We start from the raw sequence: 20,887 nt of genomic DNA, 5'->3' as shown, positions 1-20,887 counted from the left end.
ATTAAACATCCTGCATACCAGTCGGATGCGAATCGCCGGGATTTCACAATCCACCACAAAGACAGACGCCGCGCAGGCGGACGTTCAATGGAAATGAAAGTGATAACTTCCGACTACGAAGAGATCACTGATACGCCATCGAACCCACCATGAAATCAGGAGGTTTCTCCCCCACCGCAGAAAACCCTAGTACATAGGTTTACGCCCATATATGCGAAATCAGTGCAAATGCTTTCCACCACGAGATGATGCGAAACGACTCCGAGTTTTTTCAGACTAGCATCTACGAAATCGATCAGATCATTCATGAAAAGGAGTTGGTAGAGGACGAAGAAACGCTCCGCCTCATCCAGCAGAAGCTTCCGAATATGCACCGGAGGTACATCGATGTCTTTTCGAAGTTGGAATCGGATCGAATCCCCCCCCACCGCATATACGACCACAAGATACAGCTCGAAGCCCCTTTACCAAACGCTTTCTCCCTGTTATATCGACAGGGCACCGAAGAGCTTAAGGCTATGAAGCAATACCTGATGGAAACCTGGAAAAGGGATTCATCGTCAACAGCAACAGCCCCTTCGCATCCCCTATCCTATTCGTAAAGAAAGCGGATGGCAAATTAAGATTTTGCATCGATTACCGGAAGTTAAATGGTCTCACCCAGAATGATCCCTACCCCATCCCGCGTATCGATGAACTACTAGGACGGGTGTCAAAAGCAAAAATCTTCACGAAGCTAGATATTAGACAAGCCTTCCATCGTATATGGATGCACCCCGACTCGGAAGAGTACATGACCTTTCGGACTCGCTATGGATCCTATAAGTGCAAAGTGCTGCCATTTGGACTGACGAACGGTCCCGCAACCTATCAGCGGTATATGAATGACGTCCTGATGCAATACTTGGACGACTTCTGTACCGCATACTTAGACGACATCCTAATCTATTTAGAGGACCCTACGGAACACATAGACCATGTGCATAAGGTCCTACAGCGTCTCCGAGAAGCTGGACTCCAAGCTGATTTGAACAAATGCGAGTTCAACGTCACCAGGACAAAATACTTGGGTTATGTTCTCACTACCTCCGGTGTCGAAGCGGACCCTGACAAAATCGAACCCCTTCGTAACTGGATCCGACCGACCACTGTTACGGGTGTGAAGTCCTACCTGGGATTCTGTGGCTTCTATAGACAATTCATTCGTAATTTTGGCAAAATAGCAAAGCCCCTCACCACCATCACTAGTCCCTCAGAGCCGTTCCGGTGGACAGACGAATGTGAGGATGCGTTCGAGGAATTGCGACAACAACTTTTAGCGGTACAGGCACTTCACCACTTCAACCCCGAATTGCCTACGAAGCTGGAGACTGACTCCTCTGATGGAGTGGTAGCTGGTGTCCTGTCTCAAGAACACCCTGACAAGCGATGGTACCCAGTAAGCTTCTACAGTCACGTCCTATCCGGACATGAGATCAACTGGGAGATCCACGACAAGGAACTATTCGCAATCGTTAAATCCTTTGGAAAATGGAGGCCCGAGTTGGCTTCGGTACGCCACCGAGTTGACATCTACACTGATCACCGTTCATTGGAATATTTCATGTCTACCAAGATTCTCACAGCGAAACAGGTTCGGTGGATGGAGCTACTCTCCGACTTCAATTTCTGCATCACGTACACCGCAGGCAAGAATAATCAGAAGGCTGATATTCTGAGCCGAAGAGACCAAGACCTGGTAACGCAGCAAAAAGTCAAACTTAATAGTAGGGCAAGGGTATTGTTAGGTCCAAGCCGCCTACACCACCGAATCAGCACCGAACTCGCCGAGAGCTACATAGCATCCATTAATTCAATGGACACCGCCAAGCCCCAGGTGCCCTTCAATTTAATAGAGGCGCTATGTGCGGACAATCGGAAGTCGTTCACCGAGACTCGCGCGAAACAACCCCTACCGGACGGATTCGCGATGAACGACCAGCTCCTCCTATACAAAGGCCGCCTATGTGTGAATCGCCACACTGACCTATGTATGAAACTGATCTGAGAAGCGCACGATCAAGTGTCGTCAGCACACCCAAGTGGCAGGAAAACCTACCAATTGCTCACCCCAAAGTATCATTGGGTCGGGATGGAAACGGACTGTTTGCGGTATGTACGAAACTGCGTGACATGCCGGCTTTCTCACACCAATGTCACTAAGCAACAAGGATTTCTACACCCACTACCCGTACCCGAGTACCCTATGCAACACCTCACCATGGACTTCAAGGAGTTCCCAAGGGACAAGCATGGATACGATAGCATCTTAGTGTTTATGGACCGACTCGGAAAGAGTTCAGTGACAATACCTTGCTACAAAACCATAACTGCCCGCCAGATGGCGCAATTGTTCATCAAATGGATATACCGATTCGGACACACTCCGGAGTCGATTGTAAGCGACCGCGGACCCCAATTTGTATCATCCTTTTGGCAAGAGTTCTGTCGAATTATCAGCGTTAAGGTTAAGCTGTCGACTGCCTATCATAAGCAGACCGACGGGCAGACGGAAATCATGAACCGATACATCGATCAGAGACTGAGGCCCTTCGTATCCCATTATCAGGATAACTGGAGCGAGCTCATCCCCATAATGGACCGCGTGCAAATGACACTCCCCCACGCATCCATTGGCATGACCCCCTACCGACTCAAGTACGGAACCGATCCGCGTACGAGTTGGGATTGGAACACTCCGAAAAGCACCAACCCCCGGGAGACCCTAAACCGAGGGGAAGCCAAGGCGGTGGCAGACCGAATGCATACCGCATGGGTCCACGCAAAGGAAAACATGGCAAAGGCACAAGATGAAATGTCTAAGCACGCGAATCGATGCCGAAGGGCCATCGACTGGGACGTAGGAGATAGAGTGTACCTATCGACCAAAATTTTTAAAAACTCTCGTCCTAGCCGCAAGCTGGGCCAACAATGGGTCGGACCATATACGGTGGTGGAACGGGTTGGGCACGCATTTCGATTGGAACTACCTAGCGGTTCTCAAATACACGATGTGTTTTCACCAGACGTACTTATGAAGGATCCGAACAATCCCCTACCTGGTCAGGATCCGCCTGAGCCTAGCAGCGAAGTGATAGACGGCATAGAGGAATGGGAAGTGGAAAAGATCCTCGCCGTAAGGGTCCACTGAAAGCAACTACAATACCGGGTTAGTTGGGTCGGATACGATCCGGACCCGGAGTGGTACCCAGCGTCAAACTTCATGAACTCTCCCCAGAAACTCAGGGAGTTTCATACGGAATACCCAGACTTACCAGGTCCACCTCACGAACTACTAGGAGGTGTTACGGCAGGGGAGACGGGAAAGGAACAAAACTACGATCACGGAGGGAAAGACAAAGCGGAAGAAACAGAGTCGTTGCTGTCTGCGACTCTAAACTAAATATACCCTCCGAGCCAGGGCGCACTCACCACCGTAACCCTTGCGGGAGCCACCCTTCCCAAACGTCTCACCGGTGTCGCAACAAGCGGCTACCACCATGAGAGACGAAGGGTCGAAGTGACCCCACGCGAAGGGCCAGGCCCGAGTCCCCTCCGACACAAGGTCTTCCCCCACCTAGGCCCCGTAGGCCACCCCAACTTCCCCATCCTCCCCCTCCCTCCTTCCATCACCCCGAGTCGGAGCGACCGCGGGAGCGGCAGCGGTGGGCAGTTTGCCCACAGCAGCCACCAACTCCCCCAAGAGAGCAGGAACGCTCTCCTGTTCCGTCCGAAGACGGCGCAGCGACGACTGAATTTGCTGCCCAGAGTCAGCATCGAAACCATACCGAGTCACAAGGGGAAGGGGGTCTACTCACGGCCAGCCCCAACTCGAGGGCAGCTCGAGTGGCGCGTGCCTCCTCGTAGAGGTCACGCTCCGCCTCGGAGCGGAACTTTGGCATGCTCTGGGCGGCCAGGAGGGCCACCCGATTGGCCTCGGTGGCGGCGGCGACGACTTCGGCGGGGATGAGGGGGGTGGCCTCTTCGGCGGCCAGGAGGGCTGCAAACTCTTCCCCGAGGAACCAGGGCAGCTTCCACCAAAGTCAGCAACGGCCAACCAAACCAAACACTGAACCCCAGAAGAAAACCTACCGGGACGCAAGGCGAGTGCTGCGCGGTGCAGTACCCACACTTCGAACTGGTCGAGGACCAGACGCAGTCGTGGGACTGGATCCCACGGGCTTTGGCCCGAAGGCAGCACAAACAGAGCACACGGAAGGCAACTGTAAGGGCCCCGGAGGGGGTCGGAACCGGCATCTTCGATTCTTTGGATTTGAATTGAATCTGCGATTCCGTTAGCCAAGCCCAAGTTATCACCAGCGCGCCAACGCGCTCCCATCACCTACTCGTTCGTTCAGATTGTGGATATCCTATACAATCAGTTAGTAGATGATCAAGAAACGGACGGGGAGTGGCCACTTACTGGTCTCGGAGGTCGGCTTGTGGGCGTTGTTGTTGTGAAGCAAAGAATAAAAAATGAGAAAGTGGGCGAAGCTCTGAACTCAGATTTGGCTTACAACAATGACACCCGAATCGGGTTAGCGCAGCTACCCTCCTTGCGCGATGGGGAACTTTCAACGCGTACCTGTAGCGGATACCTCCCGGTGCTCATTCGGACCATCACCACTAAGCTAGAGATTAAACAAAGAAAACAAAAAGTAGTCGCATACCAGACGGAGCTGATACGGTAGTACTGCTCCAGGATTATTTTTTTCCATCTCCCGGCACATCAGACCAATGCGGTTGTCACTAATGCGGCCACGCGCGCAAACCCTATGACAAAGAACGCCCAAGTCACTGACGCTACCCGGATGGGTTCCAGACCATAGGCGGGCGGCGTGCTTTGCGGACAAAGCACTCTCTTACGACGGGGGGTAGTGTAAGGATGCCTCCGTACCTAGATACTTGAAGAACCTGTCTCAGAACTGTTACGGTCACTACAAGCATGGAATCCGACTCGGTGGGGTTTCGAACCAGTAGAGGAGCATATAGCGAGTTACACTATAGTGGGGGACGGTAAGTGTATAGGGTTCAGGGCCGATGCAGACCTGTTGCGGTGGAAGGTTCAGGGCTAGGGTTGGGATAACCGAGTCGGGCCCGTTTCGGGAGTTAAGGAAACAGACTCAACGGGGTTCCCCCTTCATCTTTTTTGTATCCTTCATAGTAGACCTATAGGATAGCATCCGTTTAGCCTCCGACTCGCACTCTCATATGCTATTACTGTGAGCTGGGTGCCCTGTGTCCTTACACCAACGGGGTTCCTCTCCTCATCTTTTTTGTATCCTTCGTAGTAGACCTATAGGATAGCATCCGTTTAGCCTCCGACTCGCACTCCCATATGCTATTACTGTGAGCTGGGTGCCCTGTGTCCTTACAGCGCACTCTGAAACTGGTGTGCTCACCAGTTACCAAAGCCTCGTAAAAAGTCTCTATCGACTGGTTCTTTAGAACCTTCGGCCATCGTATTCGACAGTCAACAGTCTCCGAATCTTTAAGCTCTCGATACGCCAACCTTGATATAATACCTCTTATCACAATTCAGCAATGAACTCACCGTCGCAAAGCTGTTGCCTAGCCTGACCTTAAAGCAGTCCTCTTTAAATGGCAGCAGCTTATTAAAAGCAAGGGAGGAGTTACAAGCACCGATATACTACAACTACATGCTAAAACGATTTAGGAGCAACTTCCACAATACCACAACTAGCCTACGCCTCAATTCTCTCAAGGCTAGGTTTCGAATTTTAAAAGACGACATAAGATTAAGAGTTATACTCAACACGGCGAAGCAAGCTCAGTTCCTACATAAGCAGAGGAAGAAATGAAGGGGATACAGACAATAGCAGGGGAATATCAAGAGGAGGACATTTATAACATAGACGAAACTAGGCTCTTTTAGAAGCTAACTCCTTCAAAGGGTCTTTTAACAATATCACAGCTAGGATCTAAGAAGGACAAGGCATGAATATCAGTTGTTTGTTATACAAACTATATAGGAGCTAATCGGATGCCAATTTGGTTTATTAGAAAGGCGAAGAAACCTCGAGCACTCTGGTATATTAATGTTGAAGCAATGGGAGGTTAGTAGTGATGGAACAAGAAGGCTTAGATGAATCAGTTTATTATGGCAGAATGGCCAAGAGCTTTCTATTTACATATAGGCTCTTATAGACAGACTCTGCTAATAATGGACAACTTTTCAGCACATATTGCTGCCATCGAAACAACGCCTCCGCCCTCAAATATACAAATTATTAGCTACTAGCAAATGCAACAAGTCGATTCTAGGCCCTTGATTAAGGCATTATTGCCTCCCTTAAAGCTCATTATCATTGACAATGGCTTGTGTTCATGCTAAACGCCTTCAATAACAATGAAGATCCCTTAAAACTATTAACTTACACCTTGCCCTTTGCTAGATCATCCGATTGTGGTATCATGATGTCTCAAATACGACTATCTACAACTGCTTCCGCAAAAGCACAATCATCAAAAACCTGATCCAACTTCCTCTCGAGCACATTCCACCTCTTACTAACCTTTACAACCAAGTACAACAGCACGGCCGAATTCACGATGCGATGGACCTTTCAAACTTTCTAAACCCAGCGGAGGAGACAATACAAGAGGGTATACAAGATAGCGAGGGGGATATAGTACTACAAGAGGTCATTGAACAATATATCCAGCCTCCTAATGAAGGTCAAGATGATGACGATGGGGAGGAGCTTAGACTGCCGGTGGTTCATTCTACGTAGGCAGTTCTACAAGCCCTCTAAGTTCTGATTGACTTTACGGAAACTAGGAATAGTGGCATAAGGGAGCCAGCAGCTATGCTCCGTTCTTTAGAGCGTATAGAAAGGGAATTAGTGGTCAAAAGGGCAAATGAGGGCATTTAGGGCACATTGGACGTTTGGCTTACATAATGGTTTGATTACTTGATATTCAGTATATCTCGATATTATCTAGAGGAATTATTATATCGACTTATCGCGTGAGAACTGTAGTTGTAGTAGTTGCAATAGTTAGATTGTGGTGTTTTCGTGGGCCACTCGCTTGTGTGGGTGTAGGATAATTGTGTTCATTACGCCACGACTCATGTTAATTTGAGGCGGGGTTCTGGGCTAATGCTTGCTGGGCGAGTGTGGCTTAGCGATGTAGCGGGTAGCAGGGGAAGCAGCCGCTAAATATAGCCACCTATAAACACAACTTCAAGATAACGGGTGGCAATCGTTCAACACCACTTTCTAGGAAATCCATATTAATCAATATACCATGTCCGAAGAACGAGCGCAGCGTGCCGCCAATAACAAGTCTCTCAGGCTTATCAAGACTGTACAGTTTAACCATTACCGTTCATTGAGACAGCGCTAACAAGAGGCAGGAACTCGAAGCCCTCGCCGAGCGTGGTTTCATCTCGGACGACCAATATGATACGATAATCAACGCCCTGCCCGCCGAGGCATCGCTCAACGCCAGACCAACCCCCACCCCAGCGCCGAACACATCCTATTCCGAAGCCAACTCATCCACAGACCGAAACTCACCCCACGCACCACCCTCCTACCAACAAGCGCAACATCACCAACCTCCTCCCCCACCACCCCCCTCGAATCACAGAGAGATCGCCCACGCCGTCGCCCTCTGGGCCTACGTGACGCCCGATGCTCGCGACCTCAACCTGCAGCCTGGAGATAGCATCTCCGTGACCGAGTTCGTGAATGCCGAGTGGTGGATGGGGAAGAACATCCGCTCGGGCGAGGAGGGCGTCTTCCCTTCCAACTACATCAGGCGCGAGAACTTCCCGTCGTCGCTGGCGCAGGCACAGCCACAGCAGAACGCATACTACGGAGATCAGAAGCAGGCACAGCAATACCAGCCCGGCCCGAGCAACCCTTACAATAACCCGGTGCCGCCGGTGGCGATTGCGGAGCAGCCGCAGCAGCCGGAGGAGGGGAAGCCGAATAAAGCTGGGGAGATGGGGAAGAAGTTTGGGTCGAAGTTGGGTAATGCGGCTATCTTTGGTGCGGGTGCTACGATTGGAGGGAACATTGTCAACTCGATCTTTTAAGGTGGAGAGAGGGAGGCTGCTTTATGTTGATAGATGGAGGGCCGGATAGAGAAACTCAAAATTAAGAGACGGCATTACATATTATAGAGCAAAGATATCATAACGCTCCTGAGACCCTTTTCGTTTCTATTATCTGACCCGGGCTTTTCCCCCCAGGTATTATCCTCCTCCTGTTTGTCCTATAGAGTATGTGTAAAGTTATCTTCGCCGCCAATTCTCCATCCCCACCTCAACACCGCCCATCACCCCAACGTCCCACAAACCACCACATCCTCCCCCATCTGCACCCACTTCGCCCCCCTCAACTCCGCCGCCGCGCCCTCCTCCCCCTCCTTCTCCGGCGCAACCGCCAGCCCCCCCTGCCCAACCACCTCGGCGCAACCGTCACCACAACCGCATCCACCCACCCCTCCCCCCCCTCCTCCAACAACCCATTAATCACCCTCCCCCCCCTTCAACCATCACACTCCCCACCCCCCGACTCGCCAACACCCCCAACAAATCCCCCCACCCAAACCGCAACCCCCCTCCTTCCCCCTCCTCCTCCGTCGCCAACGCAATAACCGCACCCCCCACCGCCTCCAACGCCTCCGCTTTCTCATCATCCACAAACGCCAAATCGGTAACCACCCACGGCGCCCGCGCCGTACCCTCCTGCGCAAGCCGGAGCACTTTACTCCCCTCCACCTTCCACCGTCCGCGCGGATCAAGTATCACAGGCCGCGGCTGCCAGCGCAGCGGGTCCTCGCCGTCTGCCGCGCCAGCGAGACGGCAGTTCAGACCTGGGTCGTCGGCGAGGGCGGTGCCGGCGCCGATGAGGATTGCGGCGTGCTTGCTGCGTAGGTAGTGGGTCATTGTTTTTGTGGCGGGGCCGGAGAGGGTGGTGCGGACGCCGGGGCGGGCGGCGAGCATGCTGTCGAGGGAGGTGGCGTAGGTGAGGGTTAAGTGGGGTTTGCAGGGGGTGGCGGAGGGGGAGGAGGTGGGGGGAGGGAGGTGAGGGGCGAGGAAGTCGAAGTCGCTGGCTGACCAGGCGAGGTATTCTGGTGGTGGATTCATGGTGGGTGGTGTGAATGGGGTGAGGTTGGAGGGGTGAGGTTGGAGGGGTGAGGTTGGAGGGGTGAGGTTGGAGGGGTGAGGTGGTCAGTGGGATTGAGCTTGGGGTTAGCGAGATGGCGGGGTAGACGGTGACGGATCGGCGATACTGTACTTGAATATTAGTTCATGTAAAAGTACAGGTGAATTTAATGCTAACAAGTCAATATTTCCAGTCTTTAGGATATTCCACAAAATCCACAATTCACACCATATAATGCTGATAAAAACAATGATGATCACAATGATGCTCAGAATGATTTTGGAGAACTCGAGATAAAATCCCCCGCGAGTCAGGCCCGATCTTGCTCTGGGAATTGTTTTCTCGTCACTGTAATCGTTGTCGTCATCGTAGAGGTAGTCATCATAGCAATACTTGCACTCTTTTGGATGAGAGGGTTGAAGGTAGGAGGAAATTTTGCCAGCCATTGTTGGGGTTATGTATTGGTCCCAGGATGAATATGTGAATTAGCTTTTATTTATATTCGTTTGGAAGGTGCAACTTCACGGGCTAGCTTAACCAGCTCGCATCGTATGCACCCGAATGTTGGTAGACTAAAATCGAACACGAATTTGCTGCTTGCTCCAATTTGCTGCACTCCATTACTCCTCCTCATACCTCGCGCGCGCCTCCAAACCCCAACACTCCCCCCACACCTCGCTCCTACCACCACCTAAGCCGTCTCCCCCTTAACCTTCTTCCCAAAAAGCTTCGCCTTCAACTTATCCGCCAATCCCGTCGGATGCGGCTTCCCACCCTCCTTAGCCACATGCACATTCCCCTGTCCCCCGCGCCCAACATGGTGATTCGTATCCTCCTCATCCCTTAGCGCCTCGGCGGGGATAACCTCCTTATCGTTGCGCTTTGCGGCCGCGAGGCCGGGAGAGCCGATGTTGGCGACGCCGCCGCGGCCGGAGCTGTAGGGGCCGTCGCCATGGTCGCCGGCTAGGCCTTCGCGCACGATTTCGCCGTCGGCGTAGCTGGGTTGGTGTTAGTGTGAGAATGGAGGGGTGGAGGGGGAGCGTACGGGGTGTCATCGGCGCCAATGTTGCCGGCTCCTGGGAAGGGTTTGTTAGAGACGAGGTTTTGGGGGAGGGAGGACGAGGCTTCGTACCGCCGCGGCCGTGGCTGATGCTCTCAATCGACTTGCGCTCCGACATTGTACAGGTGGAGATGGGGATTGTATCCACTATTGTCTTTTGTTTTGTCTCGTCTGTGACGTTGAGACGAAGAATAGAGAAACTTGAGAGAAGAAGAGAAAGGACGGAAGACCTGAGTAAAAGAGAAGGGAGTGACAAGGCTGTATGACGAGACTTCCCGTGTGAGAGCCTTGCGTGCAGATGAGGCAAGCGCGTGCTAGGATGAGGTGCAATGAGAGTAGCAAGAAGCCTATTAAGGGACTTAATATTAGATGCAGGTGGGAATAGTCGTAGCGACACTTGGTAAAAGCGCAAGTCAACAGTCTGAATAATGGGTGAGTGGGCAGCTGTGAGTCGTTGTTATCCCTTATCTTTCATCTTTCGCCCATTTACCATTTTTGGAGATAGGGCGATAAGGAAAAGAGCAGGGGTTGGATGCAGTGGATGGAGTGATTCAGTGATGTAGTGATGCTGGATGCAGTGATGCAGGATGCAGTGATGCAGTGATTCAGTGGCCCATACCATGGTGTCTGGTTGGGGATCAGACGGATCACCATACCATCAGACTACCAAATCTATTGCCGCTCTACCAAAGGGCATTGGAAAGAAATATCAATTGCCCATTCACGCCAAGACATCATAGACACATGGCAAGAATGTATCATGTAATGCAGCATGCAGCATGCAGTACAAAAAACATGTCACCCAGCCAGGCACAGCACAATGGTTGGCACCTTGACTATTGATCCTCGGCCTGATGGCAAGTTGTATCAGTGATTGGCGTGCACCATTGCATTGCATCTCATGAGGTAAGAAGAAGCTAATCGTCTGTTTTGCTTGCTGATAACAACGCCTGTACCAACCAACTCCGTCGAGGCTAAATATCAAACCCCGACATCCCCCGAATAAATGACAGTTCCAAGACTCCCTTGACTTTGTCTACCCCGGTACCAATATCAGGCAGCTGTCGTCTCTACCAGATGCTTCCCCGCAACTCCCGCGTCGATACCCGGTGCTGCTTCCCACCTTGATCCCCCAATTCAAAACAGAAAGAACAAAGGGCCGCCAAGGAACAAAATGCCCATAACGGCCGTGGTTTGAGATCGCCACTGCTGTCCCTCTCCCCATCGAAATGCGAAGTTGAGAGCAAGGCCAGCAAAAAAGCTGTGCTCCATCAAGGAGCCTTCCGCTGACAGCAACCTCCCCTCACACTGATATATATCTTCTGTCTCAAGCTGGTCTCCTCCTCGCAAACTCCTCTAGGTCATGGACAGTCGCAACGCCGAGCACAAACCGCCGACTCAGATCCGTCACAACCGCAAAGTCCTGCGGCGTCTGCCCATCGTTTCCCTTCATGAAGAACGTCTCCAGCTCCTCCAGCGGCGTGTCCATCGTGATGACCTTATACGTATTCGCCTTCCTCCTGAACTTGATCATCGCTGCCGACACCGGGTCCGTCTCCTTCACCGTCCCCTGCTGTATCAGCTCGCGCAGACGTGGTATGCTCAGGTAGCCCAGCAGCGCGCGGGTGTCTTGCGAGACGACCGTAAGGTGCGTGTAGTCCCTCTCGAAGGCCGTGAGGAGCGCATAGGAGATCGGGTCGGAGGGGTTGCAGGAGAGCGCGGAGGGTGGGTCGAGGTCCTCGACAGTGGCCTGGGGGTCAGTTAGATGTTATCCGCTTTGGGGTCATCGAGGAAGGTACTCACGCCGCGGTACTTGTCAGACCATTTGGAGTGGAACGGCGACGAAGCCGCCTCGGTGTGGTTAGCTGTAGCCATTGTGTGTGCGGGCACTGCTCCGGGCCTTGAGTTTGTAAGTTTGTGAGTTTTTGGGCTTATTATCGAGGCGGGGCAGCAGTTTGCTTTAGTTTGACGGTCTCGCTTCTTTAGGCGAATACTTGAAAGCCCAGACTTGGCCTATTTATTAACCCGTAAATATCATTTGAAATCAAAGACAATACAACAAATTGGAGATTCCTTCGAAATTCTCTAAATGCGGCGGCATCGTGGGTAAAATGTTAAATGCGATCTCCTTCAATTGCTATTTCTGTTAATACCCCAGAGCTTGGCGGGCAGTCGGCATATCAAGCCCCTACGAGTGTAGGAGAGACCGGGGCCCATGAGAACTATAAGACAAAGCGTATAACAAGCTATGACTCTATAATCCCTGATAAATTGCAATGTCAAATTAGGTTTTACAATGAAGGCAAGGGAAACCGATCAATGACGTCCAAGAGCAGCTACGAAGAGAGTGGCATTCTCAGCATTCCTCATACATCCCCTTGAGGGCTCCTTCATTGTTTGAATTCTTTACCTTTTCATATAATTACCATCTCATCCATTGCTGGAGTCAATCTTACAGTCTCATCTGAAGAAAGCATGCCCTCTACATAGAGTTCTATGCAAAGTGGCTTGCTCCTGTATGAAGCGGCTTGTCTGCACCCCAGATTTATCATATGCGCGGCTCAGGGATAACTCGATTCTGCTCTGGTTGTCCCATGGACACCTAGGATATGGTCACATATATAGAGTATATGAAGGACAAACATAAACAACCCTGTGTTGACACACCTCCGGGCTACCCAGTTCCGATTCGTCCACTACGTCATTACGTCAGCCATGCACGATCCTACACCTCTCACCTTATCTCCGGATCTTGCATCTGTTCACGTCTCATGTTAAAGCAACCCGTTTAACTCTCTCCTAGTTTTCTATTTAAATCTTCCAGAGCCTTAGAGTGCATGTTATTGGGCTGGTACTGTATAGCCCATTGATTGTTGTGAATCTCATACCGTCGCGCAAGTGGTTGACGTCGCCAATCGCACTTAGAAGCTATCACGCACGGCCTTACGGATAGAGCTGTTCTAGAAAGTGGGTATGAAACCGTTTCTCTTTGGGTTACAACATGCAATTGGGACGAAAATCGAAGATACTAACTATTGAACCAGCTGTCAATCGCAATGCCGTCTCTATTCCCAACATCGGACGCGCTCAACAGCGTGTTCCAATCGTCGGGTCTTAAAGCCAATGCACCTGCCCAACCAACACGGACTCCATTGCAAGCTCGCGCTGAGCTCTTCCCGACCTGGTCCATAATTGACGATGCCAAAGACAAAGCCAAAGCTCTCAGTGACGAGGCTGCGCGGGAGTTCGAAAAGGCCAGCGCCAAGGCGCAAGAGAAGACAGGCCGTATCGAGCTCTACTCCGGGAAATACTATGCCGCCTGCTCCTTTGGTGGGCTGCTTGCCTGTGGCTTGACCCACACATTTATCACGCCGCTTGATCTCGTGAAGTGTCGTCGCCAGGTCGACTCGAAGCTCTACACAGGTAACTTCCAGGCCTGGGGTAAGATTGCCCGAGCTGAAGGCTTCCGTGGAATCTACACTGGATGGAGCCCAACATTCTTTGGGTACTCGGCGCAGGGCATGTTCAAGTATGGTGGATACGAGTACTTTAAGAAGACGTACAGTGACGTTGTTGGCCCAGAAGCGGCGGTCAAGTACAAGACCGCAGTGTACCTCGCCGCATCTGCTTCAGCAGAATTCATTGCTGATATTGCTCTCTGCCCCTTCGAAGCTATCAAGGTCAGGATGCAAACCACCATGCCACCTTTCGCTACAGGAACCTTCAACGGCATGAGCATCATCACAGCCAAGGAAGGCTTCGGCGGGCTCTACAAGGGCCTATACCCACTCTGGGGCCGCCAGATCCCGTAAGTTCCACCCCTTACGTGCCGTGCCTAACTTCCGTCCGGGCACCCCACTCTTTCCAACCCCCTACTAACAATCCCCAGCTACACCATGATGAAATTCGCCTCCTTCGAAACCATCGTCGAAGCAATCTACGGCTACCTTCCCGGCAAGAAATCCGACTACGGCAAGGCCGCCCAAACCGGTGTCTCCTTTACCGGCGGTTACCTCGCCGGTATCCTCTGCGCCATCATCTCGCACCCCGCAGACGTGATGGTATCGAAGCTCAACGCGAACAAGCAGCCTGGTGAGGCTGCTGGTGCGGCCACTTCGCGCATCTACAGCGAGATTGGGTTTAGGGGCTTGTGGAATGGACTGCCGGTTAGGATTGTCATGATTGGCACGTTGACGGGGCTGCAGTGGATGATTTATGATTACTTCAAGATCGTTATGGGGTTCCCGACTACCGGGGGGAAGTGAGAGATGGATGATGGGTGTGGTGTGTGTGTATGATGGGTTGGGTTGTGGAGAGTCTGGAAGTGGTTCTCAAATCGAGTGGTTCCGTTCAGAGTGCTATTAAGATATATATATCTCATCTCTCTCATTCTTCGGTTGCCTTGCTGTGAATCCCGCTGTTATGTATGCCCCCACTGCGAGCTTTTAGGCAGCAGGAGTACTCTTCTTTGTTTATACCTCTCCACGCCAGGTTCCAATATTTGTACGCAGTATAACATGCTGACATCGTGGTATGGTACCATAGAACAGACAGCGAGTTATCTGACAAATAGAGTAGGGGTGCGAGAGCTTAAACCCGGATGTTCGGGTCCCAGCATATACCGTTCTCTCCTGGTCATACAATCATCTATGGAGGCTGGAATGTGCACAATGAGATTGGGAATCATATGGAATGAATATCAAGGCAGCTCTGCTGAATGTCTCCACAATCGCTTCTCTGTACAGCCTCCAAACCTCCTCTCCCCACCCACTAAACCACATGATAAAAGGTATGCAGCACCATCACTATACTAATTAAGAGCTTGAATCTAACAATCTTAGCTTCCATCCCAGACAAATTGCTTGTATACAAAACCACAAACACAACTCCACTCATATTGTGTGGTGGGCAATGTGTCGCTTCACCACCCACTTCTACAGCTGCGGCTGCATGGCCTCCAGAGAGATGCAGCAGTGCAGCTGGGCCAAGACAGGTGCTAAGTACGGCAAGGACAGCACAGCGGCGGAGACGAAGACTTGGAGCAGGGGGTGCAAGGGTGACTTGGAGAAGGGAGGCGTGACCAAGACACTTGATGAGGGGTGCTTCCAGTGCGCGACAAAGGGATGACAGTGAGGGGCGGGCTGGCAGGCGGCAATGTACCTATGGCAGCAGTTGTATGAATATGATTGCAGGATGGAGAATTCCAGAGCCTGCCTATTGAATGGAGTTCTAGTTTTTTATTAGGAAGTAAATGTGAATTGTCAAGTGAATGAGCGAGGAGATCTCCTTCAAAGGGCGTGATTCCATCGTCCCACCGCTTCACTTTGAAACACCAAATACTTTAGATCAAGAAGAGGAATCACGGATTGACGTTAAACTAAGTTTGATTCAAATATCTGTGGATAAGAACTAGCAAAATTTATAAGTATAAAAGCAGAGAAAATCTCCTTTTCGTTTTATGTTTTCCCTAACTTATTCATCATCTCCAAGAACAAAGACTCGAGCTATAAACAAAGACAACACTATACAGACAAACAACAATCGCTCACAATGTGCCGCCCCATCGTACAAATCTTTGGCGAGTGCGGGTGTTCGCATTTGGTAGGCAAAAAATACTGTTCGTGGCGCAAACAGCATGGAGCTGCCGTGCCATATGGGTTGGTGGACGAGGAATACGTGCTAGAAGCTTGGTGTTTGGTTGAGGATGCGGATTTGGATAAGCCGTTGGAAATTCGAGACAATGGCCGGTGCCCAAGGTGTATGGAGGTTGCGAAGCAATGGGTGATGGTTTGACAGGGGACGTGGGTGGGTTGTGGTTATAGGAGAATCCTAATATCGTTGAATTTAAAATATGCTATTCTCTCATTGTTGCGTGTTTGACTGCCGGGAGGCTTGATATGATAATGAGATTCGTGGACTTATAAAAAAAAAAGCGAGTAACCCAGGATAATTTATGCAGAGCTGATCATAAAGTGAGACATTTGTAACCACAATTTAGAACAGCGTTTGAGTTTGACTTCATCATATAATACCCTCTCTGGGACGAACCGCGCAAAATGATCCTCCCCTGAATAATCAAACCCCTATGAAGCGGAAAGAACGTGTGATTGCTCCTTCCCTGAATAACCAACCACCACCCCATATAGAGTGGAAAGAGCGTGTCTCACTCCTCCACCGCTCCTTCCTTCTCTTTCCACAAACAGGCTCCACAATCAAGCTCCAAAACCCAAGCAAACCGCATCACCAAGACCAGTCAGTCAACTACAAACCCACTCTCGTCACGCCTCTTCAGCAACCCACCTCACAATACCCCACACCGCAACCCGGCCACCACAATGTGTTACCGTAGCTGCATCAGCTACAGTGGCTGCGGCTGCGAAGTCCCGCGCCCGACGTTCAAGTGCGAGGAGCGCATGAAGCTGGAGCAGAACGCTACGACGAAGGAGATGATGAGCGAGGAAGTTACGAGGAGTAAAGTTCGGTGTGACTTTGAGTCGATGGTTGAGGACGTGCAGTTCCGATTTGGGGTTTGTCTGGGGTGTGAGGAGCTGTCAATGGATGATTGGGGGGAGGGGATGGGGAAGGGGGCGTTGGGAAAGCTCTAGTGTTGGTATCGGTGAGTGTGTGAGCAGGAGGGGGAAGGAGAGGTCAAATTACTGATTCATTCTTAGAGCTTTGTTTGCTGAGTCAAACTCGCCAGACATCATGCGGCTTGGTATCCATTACGGTTTCTGCATAGCGGTTGATGGTTTTCGTTTTATTGAGAGATGTTATTCATGCAAGGATTTTTGATGTGCCGCTACAGAGGAGTATTGGGGGGACTGGGATGGCATCAGAGCGTGGTGGCGTGGAAACAAGGGGTTGTTGATTTGCTATGATTACAGGTAGAGAATAAGCGCATCTCTATGACTCAAACTTGGGATACGCATGTGATAAGTGATATCTACGTATAAAAGACCTGAATATATACTTCCTTGTGAAGACCATGCACCCGCTTGGGTAAATGACAGACGGTCGTAAAGTTAAAGATGTATACATACGCCCGACTATTGGCATCAATAGCCGCCACAGAAGTGGAGTAGAGCGATTTAAAATATGATACGAGGATCTCTCCCACCCGAGGCAAGAGTAATGCCTTACACGGAGGGCCACCCGTTGCTCCAGTTGACCTTGTTCCATCCAAAGAGATATGCGCCATCGCCGAGACCAACGTTGGTATTGGCGTAGTGGTAGTAAAGCACAAGGCCTAGGCTCGAGTCCGTGAAGACACCCCTATAATTGTTAGCCATGACACCCTAAGAGCAAAGAAGGAAGAGTAACTCACTGTCCACCGGGCCCATACACCGTTCCGTGCGACTCGAGCAACACGCTGCTCCCACCATTCTTGCAGTCCGACCCATTCTTGTCAACAAAGCCGCCTGTAGCGCTCGAGCTCCTGCACACCATGATCTTGTACTCTGCTCCAGCCGCGGGCTTGCTTGTGTCATATCCGCAGCAGATGCCCTGACTCTAGGTGAGGTAGTAGTATCCGGCATTGTAGAAGACAAAGCTGCCCTCGCAGGCATGGCTTCCGGACGGGTTGTACTAGATCTGGTATGCGGCCGTGCCAGCCGTCTTGGTCGCCGCAGAGTTCATAGCCACTTGATAGATGTCGCGACCAAAGGAGAGGAGATAGCTGCTTCCCACCTGGATCAGGTTGGCGTCAATGGCGTTGTATATAGTTTGGACAGGAGAGAAAAGTGAGGAAGGAACTATACATACTGTATTTGTAGGCTTGGGACACCAATTCCACCAATCGCGCCCATCGCTACCCCAGAGCGGCACTTTTGCCCATAATGGCAGATGATCTATGGTACAGGACCACGGCACCTTTATGCTAAATACCAGTTATATAATTGACCGGCCGGTTCATGTGTACTTTACAGTATTTGGAGGATAGAAGACGAATGATGGTCGAAACATGCACAGCCCTGAGCGATTGAATGCCTCCGAATTAATTATAGAATGCCGTAATCGCCGTTGTTTTGCACAATCTCTCTTCAGACTTTGGGCGACACGAGTACTACTTCAGCATATTCGAGGGCCAGATTTGGTGAAAGTCACCTGCGACCGTCATCTCCTTCTCCTTATCAGCAAAGTCAAATGAAACTAAAGAGATAAGTTCTGAGTGTAAATCGCTGGTATTGATCCCGATCTATATCTCCCCTTCGGACTTTTGCCAATCTCGTCGCTTTCCTCAGGATTCGCTTCGTAGCCTGGCGGTTGGGAACCTCGACCCCTCCACCACCACCACAAAGTTGACCTTCGCAGCTCCAAACCTCCCCCTCCACCTCCCCAACAACAACCCCAACCATCACCATGGCATCCGTCGACCAATTCGACAGCGCGCTGTAAGCTCTCCCTCCTCCCTCCTACCTCCCCCCATCCCCACCTCCAACCCCGCACTAACACCCTTCCCCCCCCCCAGCGACCTCCTCCGCCGCCTCGACCCCAAGCACACCTCGACCCACCTCAACTCTCTCATCGGCCTCGTCCCCGACCTAACCGAGGACCTCCTCTCCTCCGTCGACCAGCCGCTCAGCACGCGCTGGTGCAGCAAGACCAAGCGCGACTACCTGGTCTGCGACTACAACCGCGATGGCGACAGCTACCGGTCGCCGTGGTCGGGGGAGTTTGAGCCGGCGCTCGAGCAGAGCAGTGAGGGCGGCGTGGATGAGGGAGCTGGTGCGGGCGCCGTGCCGAGTGATAGGGTGAGGAAGATGGAGATTCGTGCGAATGAGGCGTTTGATGTGTATCGTGAGCTGTATTATGAGGGGGGGCTGAGCTCGGTGTACTTCTGGAATTTGGATGATGGGTTTGCGGGGGTTGTGCTGCTGAAGAAATGTATGTTTTGCCTGGTGGGCTAGGTAGGGGATGAATGCACGAGATGCAGACGATGGGGACGAAATTGGGAGGGACTGGACCTGGCTAACGGTGTGATGCAGGCTCGCCCCAGAACAGCGGCTCCGAAGGATCATGGGACTCCATCCACGTCTTCGAAGCCATCGACCGCGCGCGCACCGCTCACTACAAGCTGACCTCAACGGTGATCCTGCACCTCTCGACCGGGACCGACGTGCTGGGCGACATGGAGCTCTCGGGCAACATGACGCGGCAGATCGAGGCGGACCTAACGGTCGACGACGACGGGAGCCACATCTCCAACATCGGCAAGCTGGTCGAGGACATGGAGCTCAAGATGCGCAACCTGCTGCAGGAGGTGTACTTTGGCAAGGCCAAGGATGTGGTGGGTGACCTGCGCAGCGTGCAGAGCTTGGCGGAGGCCAACAAGGAGAAGAATGCGCATAGGGAGATGATTGATTCTATGAAGAGGTAGAGGGTGGGGGGGCGTGCCGCGTTCTGTATTTATTGCGAGCTATTATGGGGCGTTTATAAACCGAATTCTGTGGTCTCTACGATTTGTTGCCAGATGGCGTCATTGAAGCCTGTCACTGTCGATTGAATCTCAAAGAGATGTCCACTACGTGACCCCAAGAGGTACTTGGGTATTCTGGATGGTTTCTAGTTATATCCTCTAACCCACACGGTTTCTAGGGTAATCCGCTAGTAATGACTCGCCCAATCCATATGTGCAGTCTGTCCGTCTGTCCGTCTGTCCGTCTGTCCGTCTGTCCGTCTGTCCGTCTGTCCGTCTGTCCGTCTGTCCGTCTGTCCACCCTACTCCATCAACCCTGGCGTCCAGCGCCCATCTAGGCCTTTGGTCCAACAAAGTCGTAGAAGATCCTGATCTTCAACACCTCGCTCCCCTTGGTGATGACCACCTTCCTGGTGTAGTACCTGACGCCATTGAGCTCCGTGAACCCCCAGACCTGGGTAGCAGTCCAGCCATTCGACTTGTTGACGGCAGTAGTCACGACGTGCGGCTCGCCATTGGGGCCAACCCTCTCATCGAGCCATCCCTCCTTCTGGAACGAGTCCAGGGCATCCCAGTCAGCGCCCTTGTTGTCGAGCCACTTGGTCTGGCTCGTCAGCGAGCCGAAGACGTGGTCCTCGTGCGCGTGTTCGATCCAGTCCAGCACGCGGTGCTCGGCGGTGCCTTGGATGCCGCCGGTGCCGGTCGACTCAATGTCGATGACGGTGACGCCGTTCTCGACCTTCTCGGAGATGGAGAGAGTGATGGTCGCAAGGCCGATGGCCTTGCGCATGAGCCAGCCGACGCCCTGGAGAGAGAGGACGGGCTCGGTCTCGTCGGAGAGGGCCTTGTTCTGGGTGGTTGTTAGCTGTGCGATCGGTGCGAGGGATGGGGGGTGTTGCGCACCAGAACCCATTGACCGTTCAAGTTCGCAATCGTGTATTCAGCGGGAGCGGCCATCTTGAGTATATTGCTCTAATTCTTTCTGGAAGTCTTGAATTTCTAGGTATAAAAATGAGCTTGGGTACGATGTTTGAGCAGATGGAAGTTTTTCTCGTGGTAGAATAGAATATAAGAACTGGATGAGTTGCGAGGGTAAGAGCGAGGTGAGATGGAGGGGTAAAACGTACGATGATGAGTGGTGTTTTCGGCAGGAGAGGACAGAGGATAGAGAGTTTCCACAAGCAGAACATTGCGCATTTGGCCTGCGCAATTGGCGCGCGCATTATTATC

At 51.8% G+C, this 20,887-nt stretch overlaps 9 protein-coding genes across 9 annotated transcripts; 4 read left to right on the top strand and 5 right to left on the bottom strand.

The window, feature by feature from the left end:
* The first annotated feature begins 7,254 nt into the window (after positions 1 to 7,254).
* On the top strand, positions 7,255 to 8,223 carry VC83_07039 (uncharacterized protein). Its single transcript, XM_024470619.1, has 2 exons — positions 7,255 to 7,371; positions 7,421 to 8,223. The coding sequence occupies exons 1-2, from the start codon at positions 7,312 to 7,314 to the stop codon at positions 8,105 to 8,107; spliced, it is 747 nt and encodes a 248-aa protein (XP_024322164.1). The 5' UTR covers positions 7,255 to 7,311; the 3' UTR covers positions 8,108 to 8,223.
* A 126-nt stretch (positions 8,224 to 8,349) lies between these two features.
* Positions 8,350 to 9,208, bottom strand: RIB7 (2,5-diamino-6-(ribosylamino)-4(3H)-pyrimidinone 5'-phosphate reductase; the record flags this gene model as incomplete). The annotated part of the gene is made up of 2 exons (XM_024470618.1): positions 8,567 to 9,208; positions 8,350 to 8,478 (listed from the first exon to the last, which is right to left on the bottom strand). The coding sequence occupies exons 1-2, from the start codon at positions 9,161 to 9,163 to the stop codon at positions 8,350 to 8,352; spliced, it is 726 nt and encodes a 241-aa protein (XP_024322165.1). The 5' UTR covers positions 9,164 to 9,208.
* Positions 9,209 to 9,388: 180 nt separating this feature from the next.
* VC83_07037 (uncharacterized protein) lies at positions 9,389 to 11,091 on the bottom strand. The gene is made up of 3 exons (XM_024470617.1): positions 10,315 to 11,091; positions 10,228 to 10,258; positions 9,389 to 10,180 (listed from the first exon to the last, which is right to left on the bottom strand). Exons 1-3 carry the CDS (start codon positions 10,358 to 10,360, stop codon positions 9,874 to 9,876), a joined length of 384 nt encoding a protein of 127 aa, XP_024322158.1. The 5' UTR covers positions 10,361 to 11,091; the 3' UTR covers positions 9,389 to 9,873.
* A 478-nt stretch (positions 11,092 to 11,569) lies between these two features.
* Positions 11,570 to 12,117, bottom strand: VC83_07036 (uncharacterized protein; the record flags this gene model as incomplete). The annotated part of the gene is made up of 2 exons (XM_024470616.1): positions 11,570 to 11,992; positions 12,046 to 12,117. The coding sequence occupies 2 exons, from the start codon at positions 12,115 to 12,117 to the stop codon at positions 11,570 to 11,572; spliced, it is 495 nt and encodes a 164-aa protein (XP_024322159.1).
* A 910-nt stretch (positions 12,118 to 13,027) lies between these two features.
* VC83_07035 (uncharacterized protein) lies at positions 13,028 to 14,629 on the top strand. Its single transcript, XM_024470615.1, has 3 exons — positions 13,028 to 13,213; positions 13,287 to 14,050; positions 14,132 to 14,629. The coding sequence occupies exons 2-3, from the start codon at positions 13,299 to 13,301 to the stop codon at positions 14,505 to 14,507; spliced, it is 1,128 nt and encodes a 375-aa protein (XP_024322156.1). The 5' UTR covers positions 13,028 to 13,213; positions 13,287 to 13,298; the 3' UTR covers positions 14,508 to 14,629.
* A 1,363-nt stretch (positions 14,630 to 15,992) lies between these two features.
* Positions 15,993 to 17,103, top strand: VC83_07034 (uncharacterized protein). Its single transcript, XM_024470614.1, has 2 exons — positions 15,993 to 16,858; positions 16,914 to 17,103. The coding sequence occupies exon 1, from the start codon at positions 16,578 to 16,580 to the stop codon at positions 16,845 to 16,847; it is 270 nt and encodes an 89-aa protein (XP_024322157.1). The 5' UTR covers positions 15,993 to 16,577; the 3' UTR covers positions 16,848 to 16,858; positions 16,914 to 17,103.
* Positions 17,104 to 17,378: 275 nt separating this feature from the next.
* Positions 17,379 to 17,688, bottom strand: VC83_07033 (uncharacterized protein; the record flags this gene model as incomplete). Its single annotated transcript, XM_024470613.1, has 2 exons — positions 17,379 to 17,514; positions 17,567 to 17,688. 2 exons carry the CDS (start codon positions 17,686 to 17,688, stop codon positions 17,379 to 17,381), a joined length of 258 nt encoding a protein of 85 aa, XP_024322162.1.
* Positions 17,689 to 18,600: 912 nt separating this feature from the next.
* Positions 18,601 to 19,618, top strand: CAP2 (F-actin-capping protein subunit beta; the record flags this gene model as incomplete). The annotated part of the gene is made up of 3 exons (XM_024470612.1): positions 18,601 to 18,632; positions 18,710 to 19,125; positions 19,227 to 19,618. The coding sequence occupies 3 exons, from the start codon at positions 18,601 to 18,603 to the stop codon at positions 19,616 to 19,618; spliced, it is 840 nt and encodes a 279-aa protein (XP_024322163.1).
* Positions 19,619 to 19,991: 373 nt separating this feature from the next.
* VC83_07031 (uncharacterized protein) lies at positions 19,992 to 20,614 on the bottom strand (the record flags this gene model as incomplete). The annotated part of the gene is made up of 2 exons (XM_024470611.1): positions 19,992 to 20,507; positions 20,561 to 20,614. The coding sequence occupies 2 exons, from the start codon at positions 20,612 to 20,614 to the stop codon at positions 19,992 to 19,994; spliced, it is 570 nt and encodes a 189-aa protein (XP_024322160.1).
* Positions 20,615 to 20,887: the final 273 nt, after the last annotated feature.

This window comes from Pseudogymnoascus destructans (assembly GCF_001641265.1).
Source record: "Pseudogymnoascus destructans isolate 20631-21 unplaced genomic scaffold scaffold_17, whole genome shotgun sequence".
NCBI classification, from domain to species: Eukaryota; Fungi; Ascomycota; class Leotiomycetes; order Thelebolales; family Thelebolaceae; genus Pseudogymnoascus; species Pseudogymnoascus destructans.
The sequence above is the reverse complement of the archived record's forward strand: the minus strand, read 5'-3'. Positions and strand labels throughout refer to the sequence as shown.